This window comes from Neoarius graeffei, chromosome 4, assembly GCF_027579695.1.
Source record: "Neoarius graeffei isolate fNeoGra1 chromosome 4, fNeoGra1.pri, whole genome shotgun sequence".
NCBI lineage: Eukaryota > Metazoa > Chordata > Actinopteri > Siluriformes > Ariidae > Neoarius > Neoarius graeffei.
The window spans coordinates 15,127,807-15,153,722 of record NC_083572.1 but is presented as its reverse complement, the minus strand read 5'-3'; the positions used below and the strand labels follow the sequence as shown (position 1 = coordinate 15,153,722).

General features: G+C 41.6%; 1 protein-coding gene across 2 annotated transcripts in view; it reads left to right on the top strand.

The window, feature by feature from the left end:
- Positions 1 to 25,916, top strand: part of cacng5a (calcium channel, voltage-dependent, gamma subunit 5a) — a 90,694-nt gene that overhangs the window by 41,559 nt on the left and 23,219 nt on the right. For both annotated transcript variants that reach the window (XM_060918140.1, XM_060918141.1), the window contains exon 2: positions 8,858 to 9,085. In XM_060918140.1, the coding sequence (XP_060774123.1) occupies positions 8,890 to 9,085 (196 nt within the window). In that variant the 5' untranslated portion in view covers positions 8,858 to 8,889. The remainder of the gene's footprint in view (positions 1 to 8,857; positions 9,086 to 25,916) is intronic.

Here is a 25,916-nt window from a genome sequence, read left to right as displayed (position 1 = left end):
AATTATTCAGTGTGGCTCCTGTATGGTATTTATTGGTCAAAAAAAAGATCATTAATAATTTCAAATGATCCATAATTATATCTAAATTATAGAGCCCTATGTTTCAAATCCCTAAACTCCCATTACTAATTAGTTAATTAATACAGCTGGTAACCTAATTAGCAGCCATTTGACAGCTTGGTATTTCATCGATAACTTTCCCCACTCCTACCTCACTCCCTGTCAATCCACACGCATGCAGGCGCACATTCCCCACCAGCACACCCCGCCGCACGCTCGGCTATATAATGAACACCATCAACAACAATTCAAAGATTTGGAAATTACCAAATACTCAACGTAAATATACAGTTGAATAATGATCCTGCCAACAGAAATGTCAACAAATCCACGTGTATGACACGATTAAAACCAATCATAAACGACCGTTTACTTTTCAGCTCAAATACACGAAGCGGTATTGGCCGGTTTCGCAAGTGGAATATTGCGCATGCGCACATCGCTGTTCCCGAATAGAAATATCCGGCGATTCATCAAAACAGTATGTCGAGTGAGATGCTTCGGAAATCATGTGAATAAACTGATAAATTTGATATGTAACCTGAATATCGGCGTATTTTGGCACTTGTCCGATCGGACAAGTAACTGAGACGATAAACTTGTCCGACATAAAGTATCACTTGTCCCGGACAAGCGTTAATGTCGAGCCCTGAGTTATATCATTTCTGTTTCCGGTTGAGAGTACACCCTGCGCATTCTGGCTGCCGCTTCTCACCGGAGCATTTTATTTAATTTAAAAAAATTTTTTTTTCCCTTTTGTTTTTCTTTTTTGTGTTTGTGTAGTTTGATGTTTGTTTTTTGTTTGAGTGCTTTGTCCGCCAGTTGTGGTGTAGCTCCGGACCCAGTTTTAGGTGTCGGTTCCCTCCAGGCCTTGATTCGCCGTGGGTGATGGCTGTGGACTGCAGTGAGCTCATTGCGCTTTTAACATCGTGGTTGTCCAGCGCTCTGTGGAGCGGTGCTTTTGTGCTTGGCGCGGTGTTCCAAGCGATGTTGCTCGGTGGCGTCGCGGTGGCTGTGCAGGTGGTGTGGGACTTACCTTCATGTGCCTTTTGGTGGGACTGTGGCAGCTACACCATTGGAATGACATCCTGACCTTCTTTTGGACTTTTTTTTTTGTAAAGTGACCTTGGGTATGAGAAAGGCACTATACCTGTATGTATATATATATATATATATATATATATATATATATATATATATCAGGGTTCTCGCCAGCGCTTTATATGGTTGCGGCCCGCTACGCTAAAATTTCAGACCGCAACGGTAATTTCCCCCCGCTACGCTAAATTTTTAATATAGCGTAACGGTTGTTTTCAGTTGTTCATCACCATCGCCAAAAGTTTTTTTTTTCCTGCGCACTTGAGCAGTTTTCAAGGTGTCAAAATCAGCCTACGTTTGTTAGGAAACCCATGCCTGGAAATCAGTTCCGAGAGAGAGAGAGAGAGAGAGAGAGAGAGATCCTGGCGATAACTTTCTCTTGAGCTGGACTTCGGTGAATGACAATGGATGACGGACCCCCTCGCAAAAAAAGAGACATTCGCTCTTTCTTCACAGTTAGAAATGTAAGTGCACCACTTCTACAGGTTTTCCATCACGCTTGAAAACTTAACCCAAAGCCCTTTGATGAATGAAAACGTCTACTTTGTAAGCAGGTTTAGCAATATGACAGGGCGCACGTATCGGATGATTAGCGCTAATTTACTGGATCCCTCTGTGGCTAACATTAACACACTGGTAATCTGCCTGCATGCCATCCATCGTTATATTTCTATAAGGAGACAGGCACAAGAAAGGTTGGAGGAGATGAAGGAAAGGACATAGGAGGCAGAGGAAAGGAGGTAGCAGATAAACGGGCAGAGGATGGAGGTAGGCCTAGTGGGGGAGAGCCCGCTGTTGGAGATAGAGGAGGAGATGGAGGAAGACGAGCAGAGGCTGGAAATTCACAGGTGAGAATGAGGTTAATGATATGATTTTAGTCATGGGATTCAGCTCCAATGTGCCAAACGTGATCGCCCTTGTGGCTTTAAATCAGAGAATTAACAGTGGTTACAATCAAAGTTACTCCCGTGGTGTTAACAGAAGACGGCGAACCAAAACAGGAGAAAATCGGGCATCGACCCGTTGTGGAAACAAGAATTATAAAATTTTATAATTTTAATTAGAATAGTAAATTTTCTATTAAACAAGAAATTTAATAGTTTTAGATTATATATTAATTATTTATTAAGGGGGCTGGGTGTATGTTATGCCTGAATGAAAATGCAATTTGTTTTTTTTTTATTTTTATGTGCTCAGGCATTTCTTAATTTCTTAATACAATAAAACATTCATTATCTCTTTGGTTGTGTCTGAGTTTACATATCTTTTGACAACACCCTTTGTAGTTCAGTGAAATACAACAGTAGGTAACACATTGCCAAGATCCAAAGATGTAACAATTTTCCATCAAGGATATACAACATAAAAAATGCAATTTATCCCCTCCAGGAACGTCAAATATGGCCAATTTTGGGCATGATTTTTCAAAATCTCCGCACCATCCCCCCGCTCGGTCGCTACGCTCCCTCGCCATAACCCATTACGCTAAAAAAAAATCCTGGTGAGAACCCTGTATATATATATATATATATATATATTTCAACTGATAATAATAATAATAATAATAATAATAATAATTATTATTATTATTATTAAAAGCCTTATGCAATAGATAGAGGACTTGAGTGGCCGATTCTATCAATGGTTATGCTAGTTATGCTATTAGATGGTTTTGGTAGATCATGGCATTAGCAGGATCTTCAAAAGGAGTTATACTAACTAATCTTAGACCGCTGGTTTCTTTTAATATATTCAAGTCATCTCGCAATCGCAGTATGCAGTATGTTTTGTCCATATCATGCAGCCATATATCCTGTTAACAGGATTAGAAGTCCCTTTGCTGTAACAACTGTCTACCCTTCTGGGAAGGTCTTCCACTAAATATGGAAGTGTCACTGTGAGCATTCTATTGCAGCTAGCCACACAGGCATTACCAAGGTCATGAACTGACGTTGGGTTATTTTAGCAAGTGGCTCTTATATTCCCAAAGGTATTTGATGGGGTTGAGGTCAGTCCAGCCAAGCTCTGTGGGCCATACCATTTCTTTAAGGAGCTTGACTTGTGCACACAAACACTGGGACATTGGAACTGCCTCCACAAAGTATCTTCTGGCTATGCTGCATAATTAGATTTTGTCATGACTGGCACTTGGAAGCAGAGCATGAATTACGAAAAAGCGGTCCGAGATGATCATTCCTCCTCCACCACACTTTATAGCTGCCATCAAGGCAGCTAGCGCTTTCTTGGCATCTGCTAAATACAGACTGATCTGTTGGACTGACAGACAGCGAAGTGTAATTCGGCACTCCTGAAAACAGGTTTCCACTGCTGCATAGTCCAATAGTTGTGAAACGTGTACATTTTACTTATGTGTCAGCTGTCACAGTGGAGAAATGTAACGAACCGATTTCTTGGAAATGTGACTTATGGAATAATATCATGTTGAAAGTCTGGGAGCTGTTCAGAATGGCCAGTTCTTCTGCCAAGGTTTTTTTTCCCCCTTCTTTTTTTTTTTCTTCTATGGAGACTGGCACCCGTGTCAGTGAGAAATGAGCGTCCTTAAATAGTCCAATTAAAAAGAGGTGTCTGGATACTTTTGGATATGTATGGCTGATTTCCAGTGTCATGATCCAGCATCTCCAATATATCATTGAACACCGCTAAGTTCATCTAAAACAGCTCACTTTCTCAATTATTTCTCCATTTGCCGAGTCCAAATCAGTGTGAAATTAATAAGTTTCATGGTGTACAAATTAAAGTGGCCCAGAAAGCAAAATATTTGCGGAGGGACGTGTGTTAAAAATAAGGTGCTGATCGTGGCAGAGCACACAAAAGTCACAGAAAGCAACCAAGCACAGAATAATAAACCAATATTTAATTTTTTTAACTTATATACACAGCATTTATGCCAGTTAATGAGCTCACGTATCCAAGAATGCCGACTTGAACCAAAAATACATTGCACGGTTGGTTCACTTCCTGGAATTGGGTCACGTCAGGGCCGATTCATGTTATCACTACATGATTCAACCCTTGGATACAAACCGAAACAAGCTCCCCAGATATGTATGTTGCGTCGAGGTGATCCAAGCCGAGGGGAGGGGGTGGGTGTAAAAAATAAATAAATAAATAAATAAATAAATATATAAAACCCCACCAAGGTTTGATTTAAACAGGCTGAGAATTGAATATATGAAAAGTGATGTTACCTGTCCAAGAAAGTGTTTTGCAAGCTTGGTGTCAGTACTGAGTTGTACTGAGAGTTGCTTATGCACAGTGACACATACTAGTGCATCTCAAAAAAATTAGAATACCAAGAAAAAGTTCCTTTTTTATAATTTAATTCAAAAAGGTAAACTTTCATATATTCTATATTCATTACATGTAAAGTGAAATATTTAAAGCCTTTTTTGTTTTAAATTTTGATGATTATGGCTTATAGCTCATGAAAACTAGAAATCCAGTATCTCAAATTATTAGAATATTCCCTAACATCAATCAAAAAAAGGATTTACAATACAGAAATGTCCAACTTCTGAAAAGTATATTCATTTATACACTCAATACTTGGTTGGGGCTCCTTTACCATGAATTACTGTATCAGTGCGGTGTGGTATGGAGGTGATCAGCCTGTGGCACTGCTGAGGTGTTATTGAAGCCCAGGTTGCTTTGATAGTGACCTTCAGCGTATCTGTATTTTTGGGTCGGGTGTTTCTCGTCTTCCTCTTGACAATACCCCATAGATTCTCTATGGGGTTCAGGTCAGGCAAGTTGGCTGACCAATCAAACACAGTAATATCATGGTCAGCAAACCATTTGGTAGTAGTTTTGGCACTGTGGGTAGGTGCTAAGTCCTGCTGGAAAAGGAAATCAGCATCTCCAAAAAGCTGGTCAGCAGACGGAAGCATGAAGTGCTGTAAAATCTCCTGGTAGATGGCTGTGTTGACTTTGGACTTGATAAAATACAGTGGACCAACACCAGCAGATGACATGGCACCCCAAATCATCACAGACTGTGGAAACTTCACACTGGGCTTTCTTCCTCCAGACTCTAGAACCGTGATTTTCAAATTAAATGCAAAATGTACTTTCATCTGAAAAGAGGACTTTGGACCACTGAGCAACAGTCCATTTCTTTCTCTCCTTAGCCCAGATAAGACACTTCTGACATTGTCTCTGGCTCAGGAGTAGCTTGATATTAGGAATGTGAAAGTCGTATCCCCTTTCTTGAAGATGTCTGTTCGTGATGGGTCTTGATACACTGACACCAGCCTCAGTCCACTCCTTGTGAAGCTCTCCCAAGTTCTTGAATCAACTTTTCTTGACAATCTTCTCAAGACTACGGCCATCCCTGTTGCTTGTGCACCTTTTCCAGCCACCCTTTTCAGCAATGACCTTTTGTGGCTTACCCTCCTTGTGGAGGGCATCAGTGATCATCTTCTGGACAACAGTCAAGTCAGCAGTCTTCCCCATGATTGTGGTTGTGTGTACTGAACTAGACCGAGAGATACACTGTGTTCATACTGTTTTACTCAAACTCGAAATGAAATATTCTAATATTTTGAGATGGTTATTTTTATGTTTTTGTACTGTATGCCATACTGATTAAAATTAAAATAGAAAAATGCTTTATTGAACTTATTCACAATATTCTAATTTCTTGAGATGCACTAGTACTTGCGTCTACACCCTCTTTACAGGATATCTCAGTCTGTGAATGGGCTCGAAAGCTGAACCTTTCTCTGTTAGCGGGTTAGTGAGGTACAGCTGCCTCAGGCAAGACAAGCCACTGAAGTGCCCTGGCTTTGAAGAGCCAAACATCAGCAGCATGTTCACATGGTTCACTTCTCTTAAACGATGTTTACATTCCCACATGTATACAGCAGACGATACCCTCCTTGTCCTGAACTGGAGTGGAAAACCATTAAAGCCACTTTTTAGCGCACATCAACGTTTATGAACCCCCATAACCCTGTATTCATATTGGCAACAACCAGAAGTGAGATTTCCAGCAATAGGAGGCAGAATGAATGCTGGCTAAGTGCCCAGGGATGCGTACACATGCTACAGAGGTGACTGACTCAAATTTCAGGGTCATGTAGTACGAAATAAAGGTCATGAAAAGTTAATGTGTGTGATTAACCGTTTCACTCTTTCAATTTATTATGCATCCACGAATACAATTATACCAGGGTTTTCGTGCTCTCCATGAAAAGAAAATGTGCCTACACTGGACAAATCATCCAAGCAACTATCAGTTGCCACAGTTACTGCTCAGGTTAAAAATGACTATACGTTTATCAAAATTATCAACATTTAAATTTAGCCTTTTGAAAAAAATAATTGTCTCTGAGGAAGATGTCTCGAAGGATTCATCTATGGATGATTGATACATACGCTGTTAGAAATAGGGGTACAGTAGGAGTCCATTTCTGTACTCCATGGTATAGTCTACACTAGTGTACCCCCTACGGCTCATTATTGGACCTCAAGGGAACTATGTGTACCTTTGTAGAGCCAAAGAGTTACATATATACGTTCCCCATCAGTATATTGTTTTGTCTGTAACTACTTATCCCGTGCAGGGTCGCAGGGCAAGCTGGAGCCTATCCCAGCAGGGTACACCCTGGACAAGTCGCCAGCTCATCGCAGGGCTGACACACACAGAGACGCAAACAACCATTCTCAGTCAATTTAAAGCCAGCCCTGGGTTCGAACCCAGAACCGTCTTGCTTTGAGGCAACAGTGCTAACCACTACACCACCCAGCAGTATATAAAGGGTACAAATAAGTACCTTGGAGGGTACTGCCCTAGTGGCAAGCCATTGTACCCCTAAAGTTACAACAATATACTTTATTTTTTGGGAGTGTAGGTGGATGATTAGTGCAAGTGTTATTTTCCCAAATTACAAATTTCTAGAGGCGGCATGGTGGTATAGTGGTTAGCGCTGTCGCCTCACAGTAAGAAGGTCCGGGTTCGAGCCCCGTGGCCGGCGAGAGCCTTTCTGTGTGGAGTTTGCATGTTCTCCCCGTGTCCGCGTGGGTTTCCTCCGGGTGCTCCAGTTTCCCCCACAGTCCAAAGACATGCAGGTTAGGTTAACTGGTGACTCTAAATTGACCGTAGGTGTGAATGTGAGTGTGAATGGTTGTCTGTGTCTATGTGTCAGCCCTGTGATGACCTGGCGACTTGTCCAGGGTGTACCCCGCCTTTCGCCCGTAGTCAGCTGGGATAGGCTCCAGCTTGCCTGCAACCCTGTAGAACAGGATAAAGCAGTTAGAGATAATGAGATGAGATGAGACAAATTTCTAGGGTAAATACTGAGGCTACAACGAAGCATCCATACGGTACCATTTAAACTATGAATTAAACATCATGTTTTTTTTTTGTTTGTTTGTTTTGTGCGCAGGGTGAACAGTTCATAAGATGGAATTGAACTGACAGTCTCATGTGACTCTCATTAAAACAGGATGGGTGTTATAACTTATGCAATATACATGTACATGCATGCATTTTCACTGATAAAACGTAAAAGGCTAATTAAATAATCAGATGAACTGAGACGATCACATTCTGAAGCAAATTAAATAATCTTATACCGGTAACTTAAACACACAATACAAGTTACATGTATTAATCTAAATGCAGGTAAACAATGAGTGTTGCTGTTATTATGTATCCAAATGAGAGTCGCATCTTACCCGTCTGTGTTCTCACTTCTTAAAGGCCGATCTTGCGGCCGATTGTTTAGAAACAATCTGACTTTCAGTTCTCTGTTCATTCGCTTCTTCCACATAAGGGCGAGATATTGCTGCTGAGGCAAGCACATCCAGTGGAGAAATCTGACAACTGGTCCACTCGTTCTCCATTTTCTCCAAACTGAGTACTCCGCCATTACTGCTCGGCTCACACTCCGGGAGAACTGGTGCAACTGAACTTACTTTCCTTTTCTTGTAGTTTTCTTTTCCTTTAATTGTTGGTACTGCACTCTCTTTCAATACGGCCTCAACGCTCCTCAACAGATCAGAGGTCTCGTACGAGTCCTCAGTAAAACGTGCCCGTGAATTTCTCGCAAAACGCGTCCAAATCTTTGCAGTTTGAACATTCTTGGGCCATGAATGCAACATAAATCCACCTTCTGTTGTGTTGCTGCACCCGCCAACAACAAGTCTACTTGGCATGGCAATAAATTAGCTCAAAATGGAGAATCGAAGTTGCAGTTAGTGTTTTATTATAGCGAAAATGGCGATGAGACTGATCGCCTTCCCACTGTGATGTCACAGATGTCAAGGTCATTCACTCAGACCGCTACCTATATGAATCATTTTAATCATAAAAATGACTATATTAGATTTATTGTTAACGCTTAAAACTATTCCTGTGCCATTCTTGAGGTCTCAAGGCATTTTATAAACAAAAAGTGAGGCCATGGTTCTACGTCTCTCCTTTAAAGATGCATGTTTAGTTGCTTCTTGAAAGTCTCAAATCTCATGAAGTGACTAAAGACTGAGCTAGTGAGGGTTCAGTAAACGTTTGACGAAAGATGTTCGTTTTATTATAGTTCATCTTCTCATAACACATTTGCTCAGTTGTTAACTAATATAGCAGTATTTGGTACTTGACTTGAAGTTTGCACCTTGAAATCCAGGGATATCCATGGAGCTGTGACTCACATTTTTCCCTGCACATGTCTCACTGCAGGTCCCTTGTCCTACGCGTGCAGAGCAGAGGTGATGAGTGTGTGCGGGAGGAAGGCTCTGACGCTGCTGAGCAGTGTGTTTGCTGTGTGCAGTCTGGGCCTGTTGGGAATTGCCGTCAGCACAGACTACTGGCTCTACCTGGAGGAGGGAATCATCATGCCTCTCAACCAGAGCACAGAGATACGCATGTCCCTCCACTCAGGCCTCTGGAGAGTCTGTTTCCTGGCAGGTGAGAGGGTTTTGTGCTTAACATCTGATCATGGTGTAGCAGCGTTTCCTTCCGTCATGTACAGTATCTTTTTTTGATGGAACTCATACAGTGGTGCTTGAAAGTTTGTGAACCCTTTAGAATTTTCTATATTTCTGCATAAATATGACCTAAAACATCATCAGATTTTCACACAAGTCCTAAAAGTAGATAAAGAGAACCCAGTTAAACAAATGAGACAAAAAATATTATACTTGGTCATTTATTTATTGAGGAAAATGATCCAATATTACATATCTGTGAGTGGCAAAAGTATGTGAACCTTTGCTTTCAGTATCTGGTGTGACCCCCTTGTGCAGCAATAACTGCAACTAAACGTTTGCGGTAACTGTTGATCAGTCCTGCACACCGGCTTGGAGGAATTTTAGCCCGTTCCTCCGTACAGAACAGCTTCAACTCTGGGATGTTGGTGGGTTTCCTCACATGAACTGCTCGCTTCAGGTCCTTCCACAACATTTCCATTGGATTAAGGTCAGGACTTTGACTTGGCCATTCCAAAACATTAACTTTATTCTTCTTTAACCATTCTTTGGTAGAATGACTTGTGTGCTTAGGGTCGTTGTCTTGCTGCATGACCCACCTTCTCTTGAGATTCAGTTCATGGACAGATGTCCTGACATTTTCCTTTAGAATTCGCTGGTATAATTCAGAATTCATTCCTCCATCAACGATGGCAAGCTGTCCTGGCCCAGATGCAGTGAAACAGGCCCAAACCATGATACTACCACCACCATGTTTCACAGATGGGATAAGGTTCTTATGCTGGAATGCAGTGTTTTCCTTTCTCCAAACATAACGCTTCTCATTTAAACCTGAAAGTTTTATTTTGGTCTCATCCGTCCACAAAACATTTTTCCAATAGCCTTCTGGCTTGTCCACATGATCTTTAGCAAACTGTAGACGAGCAGCAATGTTGTTGTTGGAGAGCAGCGGCTTTCTCCTTGCAACCCTGCCATGCACACCATCATTGTTCAGTGTTCTCCTGATGGTGGACTCATGAACATTAACATTAGCCAATGTGAGAGTGGCCTTCAGTTGCTTAGAAGTTACCCTAGGGTCCTTTGTGACCTCACTGACTATTACACGCCTTGCTCTTGGAGTGATCTTTGTTGGTCGACCAGTCCTGGGGAGGGTAACAATGGTCTTGAATTTCCTCCATTTGTACACAATCTGTCTGACTGTGGATTGGTGGAGTCCAAACTCTTTAGAGATGATTTTGTAATCTTTTCCAGCCTGATGAGCATCAACAACGCTTTTTCTGAGGTCCTCATAAATCTCCTTTGTTCGTGCCATGATACACTTCCACAAACATGTGCTGTGAAGATCAGACTTTGATAGATCCCTGTTCTTTAAATAAAACAGGGTGCCCACTCACACCTGATTGTCATCCCATTGATTGAAAACACCTGACTCTAATTTCACCTTCAAATTAACTGCTAATCCTAGAGGTTCACATACTTTTGCCACTCACAAATATGTAATATTGGAACATTTTCTTCAATAAATAAATGACCAAGTATAATATTTTTCTCTCATTTGTTTAACTGGGTTCTCTTTATCTACTTTTAGGACTTGTGTGAAAATCTGATGATGTTTTAGGTCATATTATGCAGAAATATAGAAAATTCTAAAGGGTTCACAAACTTTCAAGCACCACTGTATAATGAATAAAATAATGGGAAGATTGCCTGCATTTTTTCCCCCCTCAAGCACTGAGATTTTTTTTTTTCTTGGACAGAAAAATTCAGCCTACTACGTAGCCATATCCTAAATGACCCACAGTTCTAGTCACCATAACTGGAAATGTCCACCTTGACAAAATTAATTGCTAAAACTCTCCAAAATAATCACACGTTTTTATCGCACTTAATCAACAATATGTAAATGTTCATAATATGTACCGTATTTTCTGGACTATAAGCTGCTACTTTTTTCCTAGGTTTTGAACCATGCGGCTTATACAAAGGTGCGGCTATTCTGTGGATTTTTCTTCCACCGCTAGGGGCGCTCTCACCGGAAGTAGAATCAAAAATAAGATAGACGAAAAATCAATGCAAAGAAGAATTAGCAGATCTTTAGCAGATAGAACACGCACAACAAATTACTAACTGGTAATTATTTTCAAATCCTCGCCCCTTCATCATGGAAACCACACGAAGAAGTTCGTATGATGCAAGTTTTAACTTGAAGGCCATCGAGCTTGCTATCCAGGAAGGAAACCGAGCTGCTGCACGCAAGCTTAGCGTCAATGAATCTATGGTGAGACGTTGGAGATGATTAAAGTGACTTGTGGTTTCAAACACAGGAGAAATGAAGGTAAATAAATACCGGTTATTTTCTCTTGGTTCTGTTCCGTTTTAATCAGCAAAGTTGCTGCCGTGTTAAAAGGCACTGTTCGGAAAGAATCTGTTCAGGTACATACAGTACATGTACATTTACAGTACAAAATCGTTCTGTACATGCAGTAAATATCTAATTTTTCAACATAGATATCTGCGGCTTATAGCCCGGTGCGGCTTGTATATCTTTTTTTTTTTTTAAATAGAGCGGATGCGGCTTATATACAGGTGCGCTCTATAGTCCAGAAAATACGGTAGTTATTTGAAGCAGGGATGAGAGTTTTCCGCTTTTCGGCAGATTTCCGCTTTTTCTGAGTAAAAATCAACCTTTTTATATTATGCCAAATCCGTTGAGATTTTTTTTTTTTCATTTATTGAGGGGGGTTGGGGTATGTTCCTTCGTGATACTCAAGCGTAATTCATTCCTACGATGATGTTACATGTTTACCTTTTCGCCATCTTTAGTCTCGCGGTAGAATACGTGTTATCTACAATGTAATTGGCCAAAACATCGCTGGCGAGAGCATGATAGCCAATCATAACAGTTCTTACAAGAGTGTGGGAGAGAACAAAAGCCAATCATAACAGTTCTTACAAAAGTACCCGCATCTGTTCTATTTTATCGAAACTTGCACATGTTCATCATCGCTGCTCTTCAAAAATACGTTTCTCTTTCGTATCGGCTTTTTTACTCAAAATGCCGAATACAATTGACAAGCGAGACGAAGCGAAGGTACGTGAAATCGATGCTGGTATAAAAAACAGAGAGGACTGACAAGCTCTTGTCTTTGGCCAAAAAGCTGAAGAAGAAGTTGAAATGATTAAATGAAAATGAGAAGTGACTATGAACTATAAATAATTGTATAAAGTGTACATAGACATTATCCCATAAACTTAGCATTCATTTGATTTAATACATTGAACATGTATATGATGGTCAGTAAATCTGAATTAATGCTGACAGTTTTGAAAACTTAAATATTTCAAAAGACTTTTTGAAGAAATCATATGCAACTAATGAGGACATAGGGAGAAAAGGTCAGTCACCCTAAAATTTTATTTAATATATGAACATTTTGATAATTAATAAAACTTAAGTTTAATGTGAATTTAGTTTGTCTTTTTTGTTGATCATGAATTATAACCATACCCTTGAATGTAGAATGTGATTTTATCTTGAATTCAAACAATACTCCTATTGATTTGAAACATATTTTCATGTAAATATATAAAAAAGACAACAGATATATATATTTTTTATCTACTACAGCTCAGATTGCAGGACAAGTGGTTTGTAAGGCCTTATTTTTCAAAATTTTCCGGGGGGGCATCTTGAAGCCCCCCCGTTGGCTTCGGGTGCCATCTTGTTTTCTGCTTTTTTGATGACCACCCACTCTCATCCCTGTTGAAGGCAAAAAAAAAAAACCATTCTAATATATATATATATATATATATATATATATATTTTTTTTTTTTTTTAATTTATTTTTTTTTAAAGATATTTTTTGGGCTTTTTGCACCTTTATTGGATAGGACAGTGCAGAGACAGGAAACGAGCGGGAGAGAGAGAGACGGGAAGGGATCGGGAAACGACCCCGGGCCGGAACCGAACCCGGGTCGCCCGCACCCATGGCACGGCGCCCCAACCACCTGAGCCACGACGCCCCCACCATTCTAATATTTAATAGCTAAGATGTTACTTGATCTTGGAAATACAGTCTGGCATTAGGGGTCAACAGAGGTATATCACTCGATGACACTGTTTTTTAGGACAGGTAGTAAAGATGAAAGTGGAACAAAGAAAAAAAACGTGAACTTTTGAAAGTCAAACTAAGATGGGTCGGGGGTCAACGTCCCCCCCCCCCCAAAAAAAAAAATTTTAATAACATAACACGCAAAGCCCTGCATTCTAGTGCATTTTAGTATTTATTTTCACTAAAACAAGTTATAACTTTTAAGCCTTTTTCTTTCATGTACATTAATGGCAAAAATATCAAATTTAATTCCCCTAGTTAATGAGTAATTTTCAGGAGTGCATTTAGAAAACGCGGTGATTTTCCTGCCTACACAGTTCATTACTTTGAAAAAAAATCAGACCGTTGAAGGTAAACTCAGCAAAATCCCAAAACAGTACTGTTAAAAAGTAAAGGCCTGTTAGAGTTTCTAAAGCTTTCAGGTTTCAATGTTGGGGACATTGAGCCTCGTTTATCAATCTTTTAGTAGAGTTGTGCGTTTGCAGAAGCTAGAGTGAACTAAACATTTCCAATTCATATTTATGCGAGCTGAAGCCAATTGTTTACATTAGTTCATTGTCTGTAAATTTAAACACATCAGTGAATACCACATTTCTCATATAAATCAGGGGCATAGCTAGGATTTTTCGGCGGGGGGGTGTTGCACACTGACTGGCAGCCTGAGTACATTATGTAACAATAAATAAATTACCATTGCTAGTTTTAGGCAGCTTAGAAACCGGCTCTTCCATTATTGCTGTTTCTTCCACGTTTTCTTGATGTTGTGTTCTACTGTAGAAAAGGCACTAAAACTTAGCTTCGAAACCACAATATGCAACTTTGATGGAAAAAAATATATGATAAATTGCTGACCTCTCTTCATGTCGAAAGAAGGAGGAAAGTTTTGCTTGTTTTGACATGGCGAATTATTAACACGAGGAAATACTCGTAATTCGCAACTAAAAGACTGCAGCTACACTGGCAGCTTGAACATGCTTTCTAGTGCGATTGTGTTGCACTTGCACAGAATGGTGCCAGTCCTGTGTGCCTTAGCTCGTGCACCTGAAGGCGTGCCTTGGGCGCGTGCTCCTAACGAGCTCCGGCACGCGCGCCGTTAACAAAGAACACCTGTCTTTAATCAATGAACTGTGTTTGGGCTATTTAAGGACTGCGCCCATGCAAGGACGATGCGAAGTATTACGCCGCGTCTAGGAACGCGAAAAATCCGAAAAATAAATTTCTCCATTCGGATAACCGGAGATGGGTGGCACGGTGGTGTACAGTGGTGCTTGAAAGTTTGTGAACCCTTTAGAATTTTTTATGTTTCTGCATAACTATGACCTAAAACATCATTAGATTTTCACACAAGTCCTAAAAGTAAATCAAGAGAACCCAGTTAAATGAATGAGACAAAAATATTATACTTGGTCATTTATTTATTGAGGAAAATGATCCAATATTGCATATCTGTGAGTGGCAAAAGTATGTGAACCTTTGCTTTCAGTATCTGGTGTGACCCCCTTGTGCAGCAATAACTGCAACTAAACGTTTGCGGTAACTGTTGATCAGTCCTGCACACCGGCTTGGAGGAATTTTAGCCCATTCCTCCGTACAGAACAGCTTCAGCTCTGGGATGTTGGTGGATTTCCTCACATGAACTGCTCGCTTCAGGTCCTTCCACAACATTTCAATTGGATTAAGGTCAGGACTTTGACTTGGCCATTCCAAAACATTAACTTTATTCTTCTTTAACCATTCTTTGGTAGAACGACTTGTGTGCTTAGGGTCGTTGTCTTACTGCATGACCCACCTTCTCTTGAGATTCAGTTCATGGACAGATGTCCTGACATTTTCCTTTAGAATTCGCTGGTATAATTCAGAATTCATTGTTCCATCAATGATGGCAAGCTGTCCTGGCCCAGATGCAGCAAAACAGGCCCAAACCATGATACTACCACCACCATGTTTCACAGACAGGATAACGTTCTTATGCTGGAATGCAGTGTTTTCCTTTCTCCAAACATAACGCTTCTCATTTAAACCAAAAAGTTCTATTTTGGTCTCATCCGTCCAAATTTTTTTTTCCAATAGCCTTCTGGCTTGTCCACATTATTTTTAGCAAACTGCAGATGAGTAGCAATGTTCTTTTTGGAGAGCAGTGGCGTTCTCCTTGCAACCCTGCCATGCACACCATTGTTGTTCAGTGTTCTCCTGATGCTGGACTCATGAATATTAACATTAGCCAATGTGAGAGAGGCCTTCAGTTGCTTAGAAGTTACCCTGGGGCTCTTTGTGACCTCGCCGACTATTACATGCCTTGCTCTTGGAGTTATCTTTGTTGGTCGACCACTCCTGGGGAGGGTAACAATGGTCTTGAATTTCCTCCATTTGTACACAATCTGTCTGACTGTGGATTGGTGGAGTCCAAACTCTTTAGAGATGGCTTTGTAACCTTTTCCAGCCTGATGAGCATCAACAACGCTTTTTCTGAGGTCCTCAGAAATCTCCTTTGTTCGTGCCATGATACACTTCCACAAACATGTGTTGTGAAGATCAGACTTTGATAGATCCCTGTTCTTTAAATAAAACAGGGTGCCCACTCACACCTGATTGTCATCCCATTGATTGAAAACACCTGACTCTAATTTCACCTTCAAATTAACTGCTAATCCTAGAGGTTCACATACTTTTGCCACTCACAGATATGTAATATTGGATCATTTTCCTCAGTAAATAAATGACCAAGTATAATATTTTTGTCTCATTTTTTTTAACTGGGTTCTCTTTATCTACTTTTAGGACTTGTGTGAAAATCTGATGTTGTTTTAGGTCATATTTATGCAGAAATATAGAAAATTCTAAAGGGTTCACAAACTTTCAAGCACCACTGTAGTGGTTAGCGCTGTTGCCTCACAGCAAGAAGGTCCGGGTTCGAGCCCCGTGGCCGGCGAGGGCCTTTCTGTATGGAGTTTGCATGTTCTCCCCGTGTCCGCGTGGGTTTCCTCCGGGTGCTCCGGTTTCCCCCACAGTCCAAAGACATGCAGGTTAGGTTAACTGGTGACTCTAAATTGACCGTAGGTGTGAATGTGAGTGTGAATGGTTGTCTGTCTGTGTGTCAGCCCTGTGATGACCTGGCGACTTGTCCAGGGTGTACCCCGCCTTTCGCCCGTAGTCAGCTGGGATAGGCTTCAGCTTGCCTGCGACCCTGTAGAACAGGATAAAGCGGCTAGAGATAATGAGATGAGTTAGAGCTGTGCGATATATCGAATATACTCGATATATCGCCGAAAATTCTGTGTGCGATCTCATCTCATCTCATTATCTCTAGCCGCTTTATCCTTCTACAGGGTCGCAGGCAAGCTGAAGCCTATCCCAGCTGACTACGGGCGAAAGGCGGGGTACACCCTGGACAAGTCGCCAGGTCATCACAGGGCTGACACATAGACACAGACAACCATTCACACTCACACCTACGGTCAATTTAGAGTCACCAGTTAACCTAACCTGCATGTCTTTGGACTGTGGGGGAAACCGGAGCACCCGGAGGAAACCCACGCGGACACGGGGAGAACATGCAAGCTCCGCACAGAAAGGCCCTCACTGGCCACGGGGCTCGAACCCAGGACCTTCTTGCTGTGAGGCAACAGCGCTAACCACTACACCACCGTGCCACCTCTGTGTGCGATAAATAAAATTATTATATCGTAACTATCGAGTATTTTATGGTCATCTTCCGACTTGCGTTCGTTTCATGTTTGTTGTGTTTGTTTAAAACCTTTCCCGGTGGTTTTCTCCCTGTCCCTCAGGCAGTAACATGAGAGGCTGCCTAAGGGTAAAGAAAACAATAACGTTATGCACTCGCCAACCAATCCCGGGCGACATCTCGGTGCTGAAAGGAACTTCCGGGAAGATTTTCTAGTTTCGGTTGTGTTGCCAGATTGGGTGGTTTTAAGTGCGTTTTGGCGGGTTTTGGACATATTTTGGGCTGGAAAACGTCAGCAGTATCTGGCAACACTGCCGGCGGGAAGATTTCCTGGTTCCGGTTTACAGCGCTGACTCAGTTTGTGCAATCGCTGATTTTGCATAGGCTACCGTGTAAGCTCTGTCAGTTTCAGCGACAAATTAAAAATGGAAGCGGACGAATTGGTTCCTAAAAGAACTAGTAAGGGGTCAGTCATCTGGCATTTTTTGGATATCGCGAGGAGGACGTGGAACAGCAAATGCCAGTTTGTAAAGTGTGCAAAAAAACCCTGTCATCACGAAAGGCAGCAGCCGGAATTATACACATCTGAGAGGCAGAGCCAGAAAACATTCAGTTCAAAAGTGTGCAAAGAGAAAAATGATGTTTTGCAGATCTCTCTCTTCTCTCCCTCAATCTCTCTCTCTATTGTGAATGTTCCAGTGGTTCTCAGTAGTCAGGTTAATAACTTGGAGATCTATTTTTTAAAATAATTTAATGAAAGAGCACTTTTCTTATTTAGGCTAAATGTCTTTCTCAGTGTTGAGCTTGCACTTTATTGATTTGAGCTCTGAGCAGCTCTGTATTGTGTTGCCCCTTTGTTGCAATTTTCAAGATTGTTTTTGCAGTTTGTGCCACATCTTTGTTGAATAAAAATAGTCTTATTTCAGTTCAATTGTGATTAATCAGGAACATGAAAATTTAAAATGTGTTGTTGAAAACCACCTGTAAAGTTAACCAAGAATGTTATTTAATCTGCAGGGATTGTAGTGAGAATAGTAAAGAGTAAAAGTTAGATTTCATGGGGTCCTTTAGAGATTTAAATATATTGAGATATATATCGTGAAATGGAGAAAATGTATCGGGATATTCATTTTTTCCCATATCGCACAGCCCTAGTCCTAGTGCTGAAAAGGACTGAATGATGTGGATTATTGGTATCAGCACTTTACTAGTGCCGACCCCGTGCCTCTTATCCCAGAAGTATTTCCACCGTTATATGCTAAGTGATGATGGAGCTCCGTTAATGGATCTTGTACTTTCAGAGGTCTTGTACTCTTAGAGTTTAACATCTGGCCGTGATGGGAGCAAACGCTGCTCTGATGGCACATTACAAAATATAATCACCTGCAGAGAAGACATTTCTTTTCAGACTGCAGTGTCGCCTCCTTCTGAATCTTCCTCCTCTTCTTTTTTATTCTCTGTGAAGGAGGTCCTTGTGTTCTGCTGGGGCAGTGGTGGTTCAGCGGGTTAAGGTTAAGGTCTGGGTTACTGATCAGATGGTTGGGGGTCTAAACCCCAGCACCGTCAAGCTGCCACTGTTGGGCCTGTTAAGAGCAAGGCCCTTAAAGGTCATAGGCAACGGTCTGACGTGAAACGTAGAAAATCAACTTTATTGTCTACAACCCCGATTCCAAAAAAGTTGGGACAAAGTACAAATTATAAATAAAAACGGAATGCAATGATGTGGAAGATTCAAAATTCCATATTTTATTCAGAATAGAACATAGATGACATATCAAATGTTTAAACTGAGAAAATGTATCATTTAAAGAGAAAAATTGGGTGATTTTAAATTTCATGACAACACCACATCTCAAAAAAGTTGGGACAAGGCCATGTTTACCACTGTGAGACATCCCCTTTTCTCTTTACAACAGTCTGTAAACATCTGGGGACTGAGGAGACAAGTTGCTCAGGTTTAGGGATAGGAATGTTAACCCATTCTTGTCTAATGTAGGATTCTAGTTGCTCAACTGTCTTAGGTCTTTTTTGTCGTATCTTCCGTTTTATGATGCGCCAAATGTTTTCTATGGGTGAAAGATCTGGACTGCAGGCTGGCCAGTTCAGTACCCGGACCCTTCTTCTACGCAGCCATGATGCTGTAATTGATGCAGTATGTGGTTTGGCATTGTCATGTTGGAAAATGCAAGGTCTTCCCTGAAAGAGACGTCGTCTGGATGGGAGCATATGTTGCTCTAGAACCTGGATATACCTTTCAGCATTGATGGTGTCTTTCCAGATGCGTAAGCTGCCCATGCCACACGCACTAATGCAACCCCATACCATCAGAGATGCAGGCTTCTGAACTGAGCGCTGATAACAACTTGGGTCGTCCTTCTCCTCTTTAGTCCGAATGACACGGCGTCCCTGATTTCCATAAAGAACTTCAAATTTTGATTCGTCTGACCACAGAACAGTTTTCCACTTTGCCACAGTCCATTTTAAGTGAGCCTTGGCCCAGAGAAGACGTCTGCGCTTCTGGATCGTGTTTAGATACGGCTTCTTCTTTGAACTATAGAGTTTTAGCTGGCAACGGCAGATGGCACGGTGAATTGTGTTCACAGATAATGTTCTCTGGAAATATTCCTGAGCCCATTTTGTGATTTCCAATACAGAAGCATGCCTGGATGTGATGCAGTGTCGTCTAAGGGCCCGAAGATCACGGGCACCCAGTATGGTTTTCCGGCCTTGACCCTTATGCACAGAGATTCCTCCAGATTCTCTGAATCTTTTGATATTATGCACTGTAGATGATGATATGTTCAAACTCTTTGCAATTTTACACTGTCGAACTCCTTTCTGATATTGCTCCACTATTTGTCGGCGCAGAATTAGAGGGATTGGTGATCCTCTTCCCATCTTTACTTCTGAGAGCCGCTGCCACTCCAAGATGCTCTTTTTATACCCAGTCATGTTAATGACCTATTGCCAATTGACCTAATGAGTTGCAATTTGGTCCTCCAGCTGTTCCTTTTTTGTACCTTTAACTTTTCCAGCCTCTTATGCCGCTTTTCCACTACAAACGCGGCTGAGTTGGGCTGAGCCGTGCCGTGCTGAGTCGGGCTGAGTCGAGCTGAGCGGGGCTGTTGGAGTTGCATTTCGACTACAACCGCGCTGAACCGTGCTGGCTGGAAGTGGGTGGACACATTGGGTGGAGTTAGCGAAAGTGGGTGGACGTCACGTGATGTCGTTAAGCAGCGCAAACAGTGACATCAGTGATCTTTTAAGCGGTAGTCTCACGACCTGAATAGTAAACAATAAACATGGAGGACATGAAGTCGTTAGTGTTGCTGGTCTTGGTTCTGTGGCTTGTTGTCACCGACAACGCCAACAGATACTGGCAAGAGCGTATAGATGAGGCGAGGCGCATAAGGCTTCAGAAATTCTCGTAATTCGTAATTCTTCTCCTTCCGGGTTTGCGGTGTTTACAGATCCCAGCGTGCTCGCGGGGCGTGTGTGGGCATGTGAGGACACTCCTCCTCACCAATCAGTGCACAGGGGAGTGTCTGCTCACGCCCCCAGCCTCACTCGGCTCGCTTTGGCTCGCTTCAGCCCCACTCCAAAACCGTGCGAGTTTTAGGGGCTAAGCAGGGCTGAAGCGAGCTGAGTCGTGCTGTTTTTTGGTAGTCGAAACGCGAGCCGTGTCGGGCTGAAGTGAGCTGAAGCGAGCTGAAGTGAGCTGAAAAAGGGTAGTGGAAAAGGGCCATTATTGCCCCTGTCCCAACTTTTTTGAGATGTGTTGCTGTCATGAAATTTCAAATGAGCCAATATTTGGCATGAAATTTCAAAATGTCTCACTTTCGACATTTGATATGTTGTCTATGTTCTATTGTGAATACAATATCAGTTTTTGAGATTTGTAAATTATTGCATTCTGTTTTTATTTACAATTTGTACTTTGTCCCAACTTTTTTGGAATCGGGGTTGTAGAAGAACGACCCAAAAAGCGAATTCAATCTTCCTAGTGTCTAATTTTCACCCTAAAATTGAATAAAACGGTTAAAATATACTGTTTTGCCCAATTTCTGAAGGTTTGTTTACATCTCACTTATGCGCACTTTCACCGCCAGGGGACCGTCGTCATGACGTCATTTAAACCAAACAGACTGGGAGCAGCTCTTACTTGCGAACCGAGCACATGTGTACGGACTTTGGTCATGTGAGGTTGTGTAAAATGTCTGAAAGCGATAGTGATTTTGAAGTAGGAACTCTCCAAATTAAATATCGAGAGGTGAAACCATATATGTATGACCCTATGGCCGTTGCGAAGCAGTCAGTGAATGTGGCTCACTGGTTTGACCGTGCGGCCTCGGAATCGGACAGCGACTTGGCCAATTCTGATCGCGGTGACCCCGGACCTCAACAAGACTCGCGCCCAAACGATTTATCCTGGTAGTTATGATAAATTCCTACTTTCGTCGTAATCCTAAATAAGAGCCCTTTTGGATGTAGGTAATGATTACTGGACAGTGCGCCGGTAGGCCACATTAGCCTGCCATCCGTGGCATTATATTATTTATAGCCTACTCTAAGCGAGGAAATATCCCTTTGTCTCATTTCCACAATGATTGTACAGGATCCCTCAGGATTCTTGACTTGTCAATTGCAAGCAAAAGTAAAACTGCTTACCTCCAGTCTTCTCCTTTTTGCTTGAGTGTTGCTGCTCCGTTTCTTCTTTGACTGCTTGATTTTGTTTCACACGCACAATCCACTCTCTCCGCCTCTTCTCCTCTTCTGGAAAAAGCCAATCCACTCTCTCTGCCTCTTCTCCTCTCTCGGTAAAAGGTAAAAACTTCTTCCTGAACCGGTCCCGTTGTTACAGTTCACTGCACAACAATAAGGCATGTTTTTTCCTTGGAAATTCCTGAACGCACGTCTGCACTCAAGCCGAACAGCAATGCAAGTAAACGGAAGTGGACTCAACTCAAGCGGTTTGTTTGGCTTAAATGACATCACGCGCCGAGTGGTCATGAAAATCGCCGAACAGAAATTCGCCACGATCCACGCTAACTTATTTTAATTATTACTTATTAACAATACTTCTTGGGACCAGAAGAAAATTACAGAGGGTTTTTTAACATATAAAGTTTCAAATATGCATAAAATTAAAACCGTTGCCTACGAGCTTTAACCCTGCCAGCTCAAACTAGTCTATCCATATTGAAAAAGTGATGTAAGACAAAATCCCTATAACTCTACTGTAAGATAGTGTGTTCTTCCAGGGCTTTGAGATCAAAGGTGCAGTCTGTAAAATATAAGTGATTTCTGAATGCACCTTAATAAACTATGATCAGCAGTTCAGACACGGTTGTTGTTTCTTTTAATGAGTTACATTACATTTAGCAGACTCTCTTATCCAGAGTGATGTACAGTGTACTCAAAGCAGCCCAGGGTTAGGTGCCTTGCTCAAAGGCAATTCAGCAATTTCTGCTGATCCAGCAGAACCAGCAACCTTCTGGTCGCAAACATGCTTCGCTAACCATTACACCATGCCTTCCCCCGTAAATCGTCAGAGTTACGTATATAAGTCTGTCCATCTTATCTTCAGAATTCTTCTCAAATGGTTGTGAATAAAGGAGGACGCTTTTCACATTGGAGTTGAAGATCCTGAGCTTTGTTTTACGGGAGATGAGACGGGAACTCCACACTTTCTTTAACAAGTTAAAAACCACTCGCGCCTCATTGATCCTGACTCTGATATCTTCATCAGTTCCTCCATTCACACCAACTGTGCTCCCCAAATACACAAATGATGACACTTCTTCTAGGTCTCCATCACTGATCTTAATTGGCCTATTGGAGGTGCAGTTAATTTTCATGATCTTGGTTTTATCAACACTAGGTCTTAGCCCTAGTTTGATAGAATTTGCTATCATCTTTGTGGTTTTGTCTTGCATTTAATGGTTGGTGCTAGAGAGGAGCGCGATGTCGTCTGCAAAATCGAGATCATCAAGTCCATAAGATGGACAGAGTAACAAACGAAGATCTTTGGGAACGATCACGTCAGGAACCCATTATAATACAAATCAGTCGGCATAAATGGAGACGGACTGGCCACACCTTGAGGAAACATCCAGACAGTGTTGCAAGGCAAGCTTTAAAATGGAATCCCCAGGGCAAGCGGAAAAGAGGACACCCCAGAAACACCTGGAGGCGTGATGCTGAGGCTGTGATGAAGAGCTGGGGCCACACCATGAACACGCTTGAGAGGCTAGCCCAAGACAGGACGAGATGGAGGAGGGAGATCGTCAATGGCTTATGCTCCAGGAGGAGCTAGGGGCCTAAGTACATATATAAAGCCTAGGTCACAACCTGGGTACGTGCTCCTATGGCCGGTCTACATGCAAGAAACGCATGGAGGGCGCGCGTGTGACGTGCTGATTTTCGAGCCGTAGACTGGCCGCAGACCGGCCGCAGAGGTTCTTTGTCATGTCAAACAAACTCTACGGGCGCTAACGTTTTTTTCAGGTTGCAAGACAAACTTACGGCCAACGTGCGTCTTTCTCCATGAACAAAAAAAACGCAGCGATTTGGGAAACGCCAAAAATCGCACGGCCAAAAAATCATACGTCCGGTTGTGACCTAGGCTTAAGTGAACTTCCCGATTTAGTGTTGCTGTTGAATACCACACAGGCTTGAGAATCCTCAAGCACCCGTCGCAGAATTTACCCAGTTGTGCCAAAACAAATGTGACAAACACACAAGGTAACAAAACGAAGAAGGATCTTACTCAGTACCAAAGTATCTTCATTTGGGTTGTCAGTTTTTGTTTTAATGAAATAATATTAACTGCTGCATTCTTTCTTTTGAGGAGTGTTTCCCAGTAGATTTTATTTATTACTGTGTCCTTGTGTACTGAAATAGAAATAATCCAAATCAAACCTCATGGTCTCCCATATTAAAGACATTTCAGAAGTGAATGTAAACTAAACGGAAAAAACAAATTAACTTTAATATTAATACAAGAGAGGACTGCTTACAGTGGATATAAAAAGTGTACGCACCCCGTTAAAATGATTGGTTTTTCTGATTTAAAAAAATGAGAACACGATAAATAATTTCAAAACTTTTCCCACCTTTAACGTGACCTATAACCTGTACAATTCAGTTGAAAAACAAACAAATCTGTTCGGGGGAAACCATAAAAAATAAAAAAAAACATACAATAAGCTGGTTGCATAAGTGTGCACACCCTTAAACTAATACTTTGTTGAAGCACCTTTTGATTTAATTACAGCATTCAGTCTTTTTGGGTTGGAGTCTATCAGCCTGCCACATCTAGACTTGGCAATATTTGCCCACTCTTCCTTGCAGAAGTGTTCCAAATCTGTCAGATTGCGAGGGCGTCTCTTGTGCACAGCCCTCTTCAGGTCACCCCGCAGATTTTCAATTGGATTTAGGTCTGGGCTCTGGCTGGGCCGTTCCAAAACTTTTTTGGAGTCATTGTTGTGCTGAAAGATGAAATTCCTCTTCATCTTCAGCTTTCTAGCAGACACCTGAACGTTTTGGGCCAAAATTGACTGGTATTTAGAACTGTTCATAATTCCCTCCACCTTGACTAAAGCCCCTGTTCCAGCTGAAAAAAAACAACCCCAAAACATGATGCTGCCACCACCATGCTTCACCGTGGGTATGGTGTTCTTTTGGTGATGTGCAGTGTTGTTTTTGCACCAAACATACCTTTTGGAATTGTGGCCAAAACGTTCAACCTTGGTTTCATCAGACCATAACACATTTTCCCACATGCTTTTGGGAGAGTTGATGTATTTTTTTGCAAAATTTAGCCGGGCCTGGATGTTTTTCTTTGACCCTACCTCATAGTCCAGACATATGGAGAATACAGGAGATTGCTATCACATGTAGTACACAACCAGGACTTGTCAGAAATTCCTGCAGCTCCTTCAGTGTTGCTGTAGGCCTCTCGGCAGCCTCCCTGACCAGTTTTCATCTTGTCTTTTCACCAATTTTGGACGGACGTCCAGTTCTCGGTAATGTCACTGTTGTCCCATATTTTTTTTTTCTCCACTTCTTGATGACTGTCTTCACTGTTCTCCATGGTATATCTAATGCCATGGAAATGTTTTTGTACCCTTCTCCTGACTGATACCTTTCAACAATGAGATCCCTTTGATGCTTTGTAAGCTCTCTGTGAACCCTGGCTTTTACTGGAGGATGCAACTGAGTAAATGTCTGAACTTTATTTGGGGTTAATCAGAGTCATTTTAACTGATTGCAGGTGTGAACCCAAAAAGACTGAATGCTGTAATTAAATCAAAAGGTGCTTCAAGAAAGTATTAGTTTAAGGGTGTGCACACTTATGCAACCAGCTTATTGTACGTTTTTTTTTTTTTTTATGTTTTACCCCTGAACAGATTTGTTTTTCAATTGAATTGTACAGGTTATAGGTCACATTAAAGGTGGGAAAAGTTTTGAAATTATTTATCGTGGTCTCATTTTTTTTTTTTACATCAGAAAAACCGATCATTTTAACGGGGTGTGTACACTTTTTATATCCACTGTATATAAAATCTTCATGAACAAGGTTAAAAAGACCCAGTTTGAAAGAAGCTTATATATCCTTTTTACATCCTCAAACCGTGGCATTTTAATCACACCACTGTATTTTTTTTTCCTTCGGTTAAACAGCATGAAAAACAGTTACTTTTAATCAGAGAATGAGTGTCATGCAGTTTGTCCGGTGTGCACGGTTGGTGTAGTAGGAAATAATTGAGACCTGTAGTAATGGCTGCACTTTCTGTCGTACACACACACACACTCTTAACAATAGCCTTAACCTCAGTAACCGAAAGGAACTCTTTTCTGTCAGTACAAGCACACTGTCTGTGGCTGTAGAAAACAAACAGCACATTCTTTTTTCTTCATCTGAGCATCTGCCAGTTCCATGGCCGTAAAGAGCATTTTAAATCCATTTTCAGTACACTGAATCCATTTACAACGGGGCTCCCTATGTGCAAAGC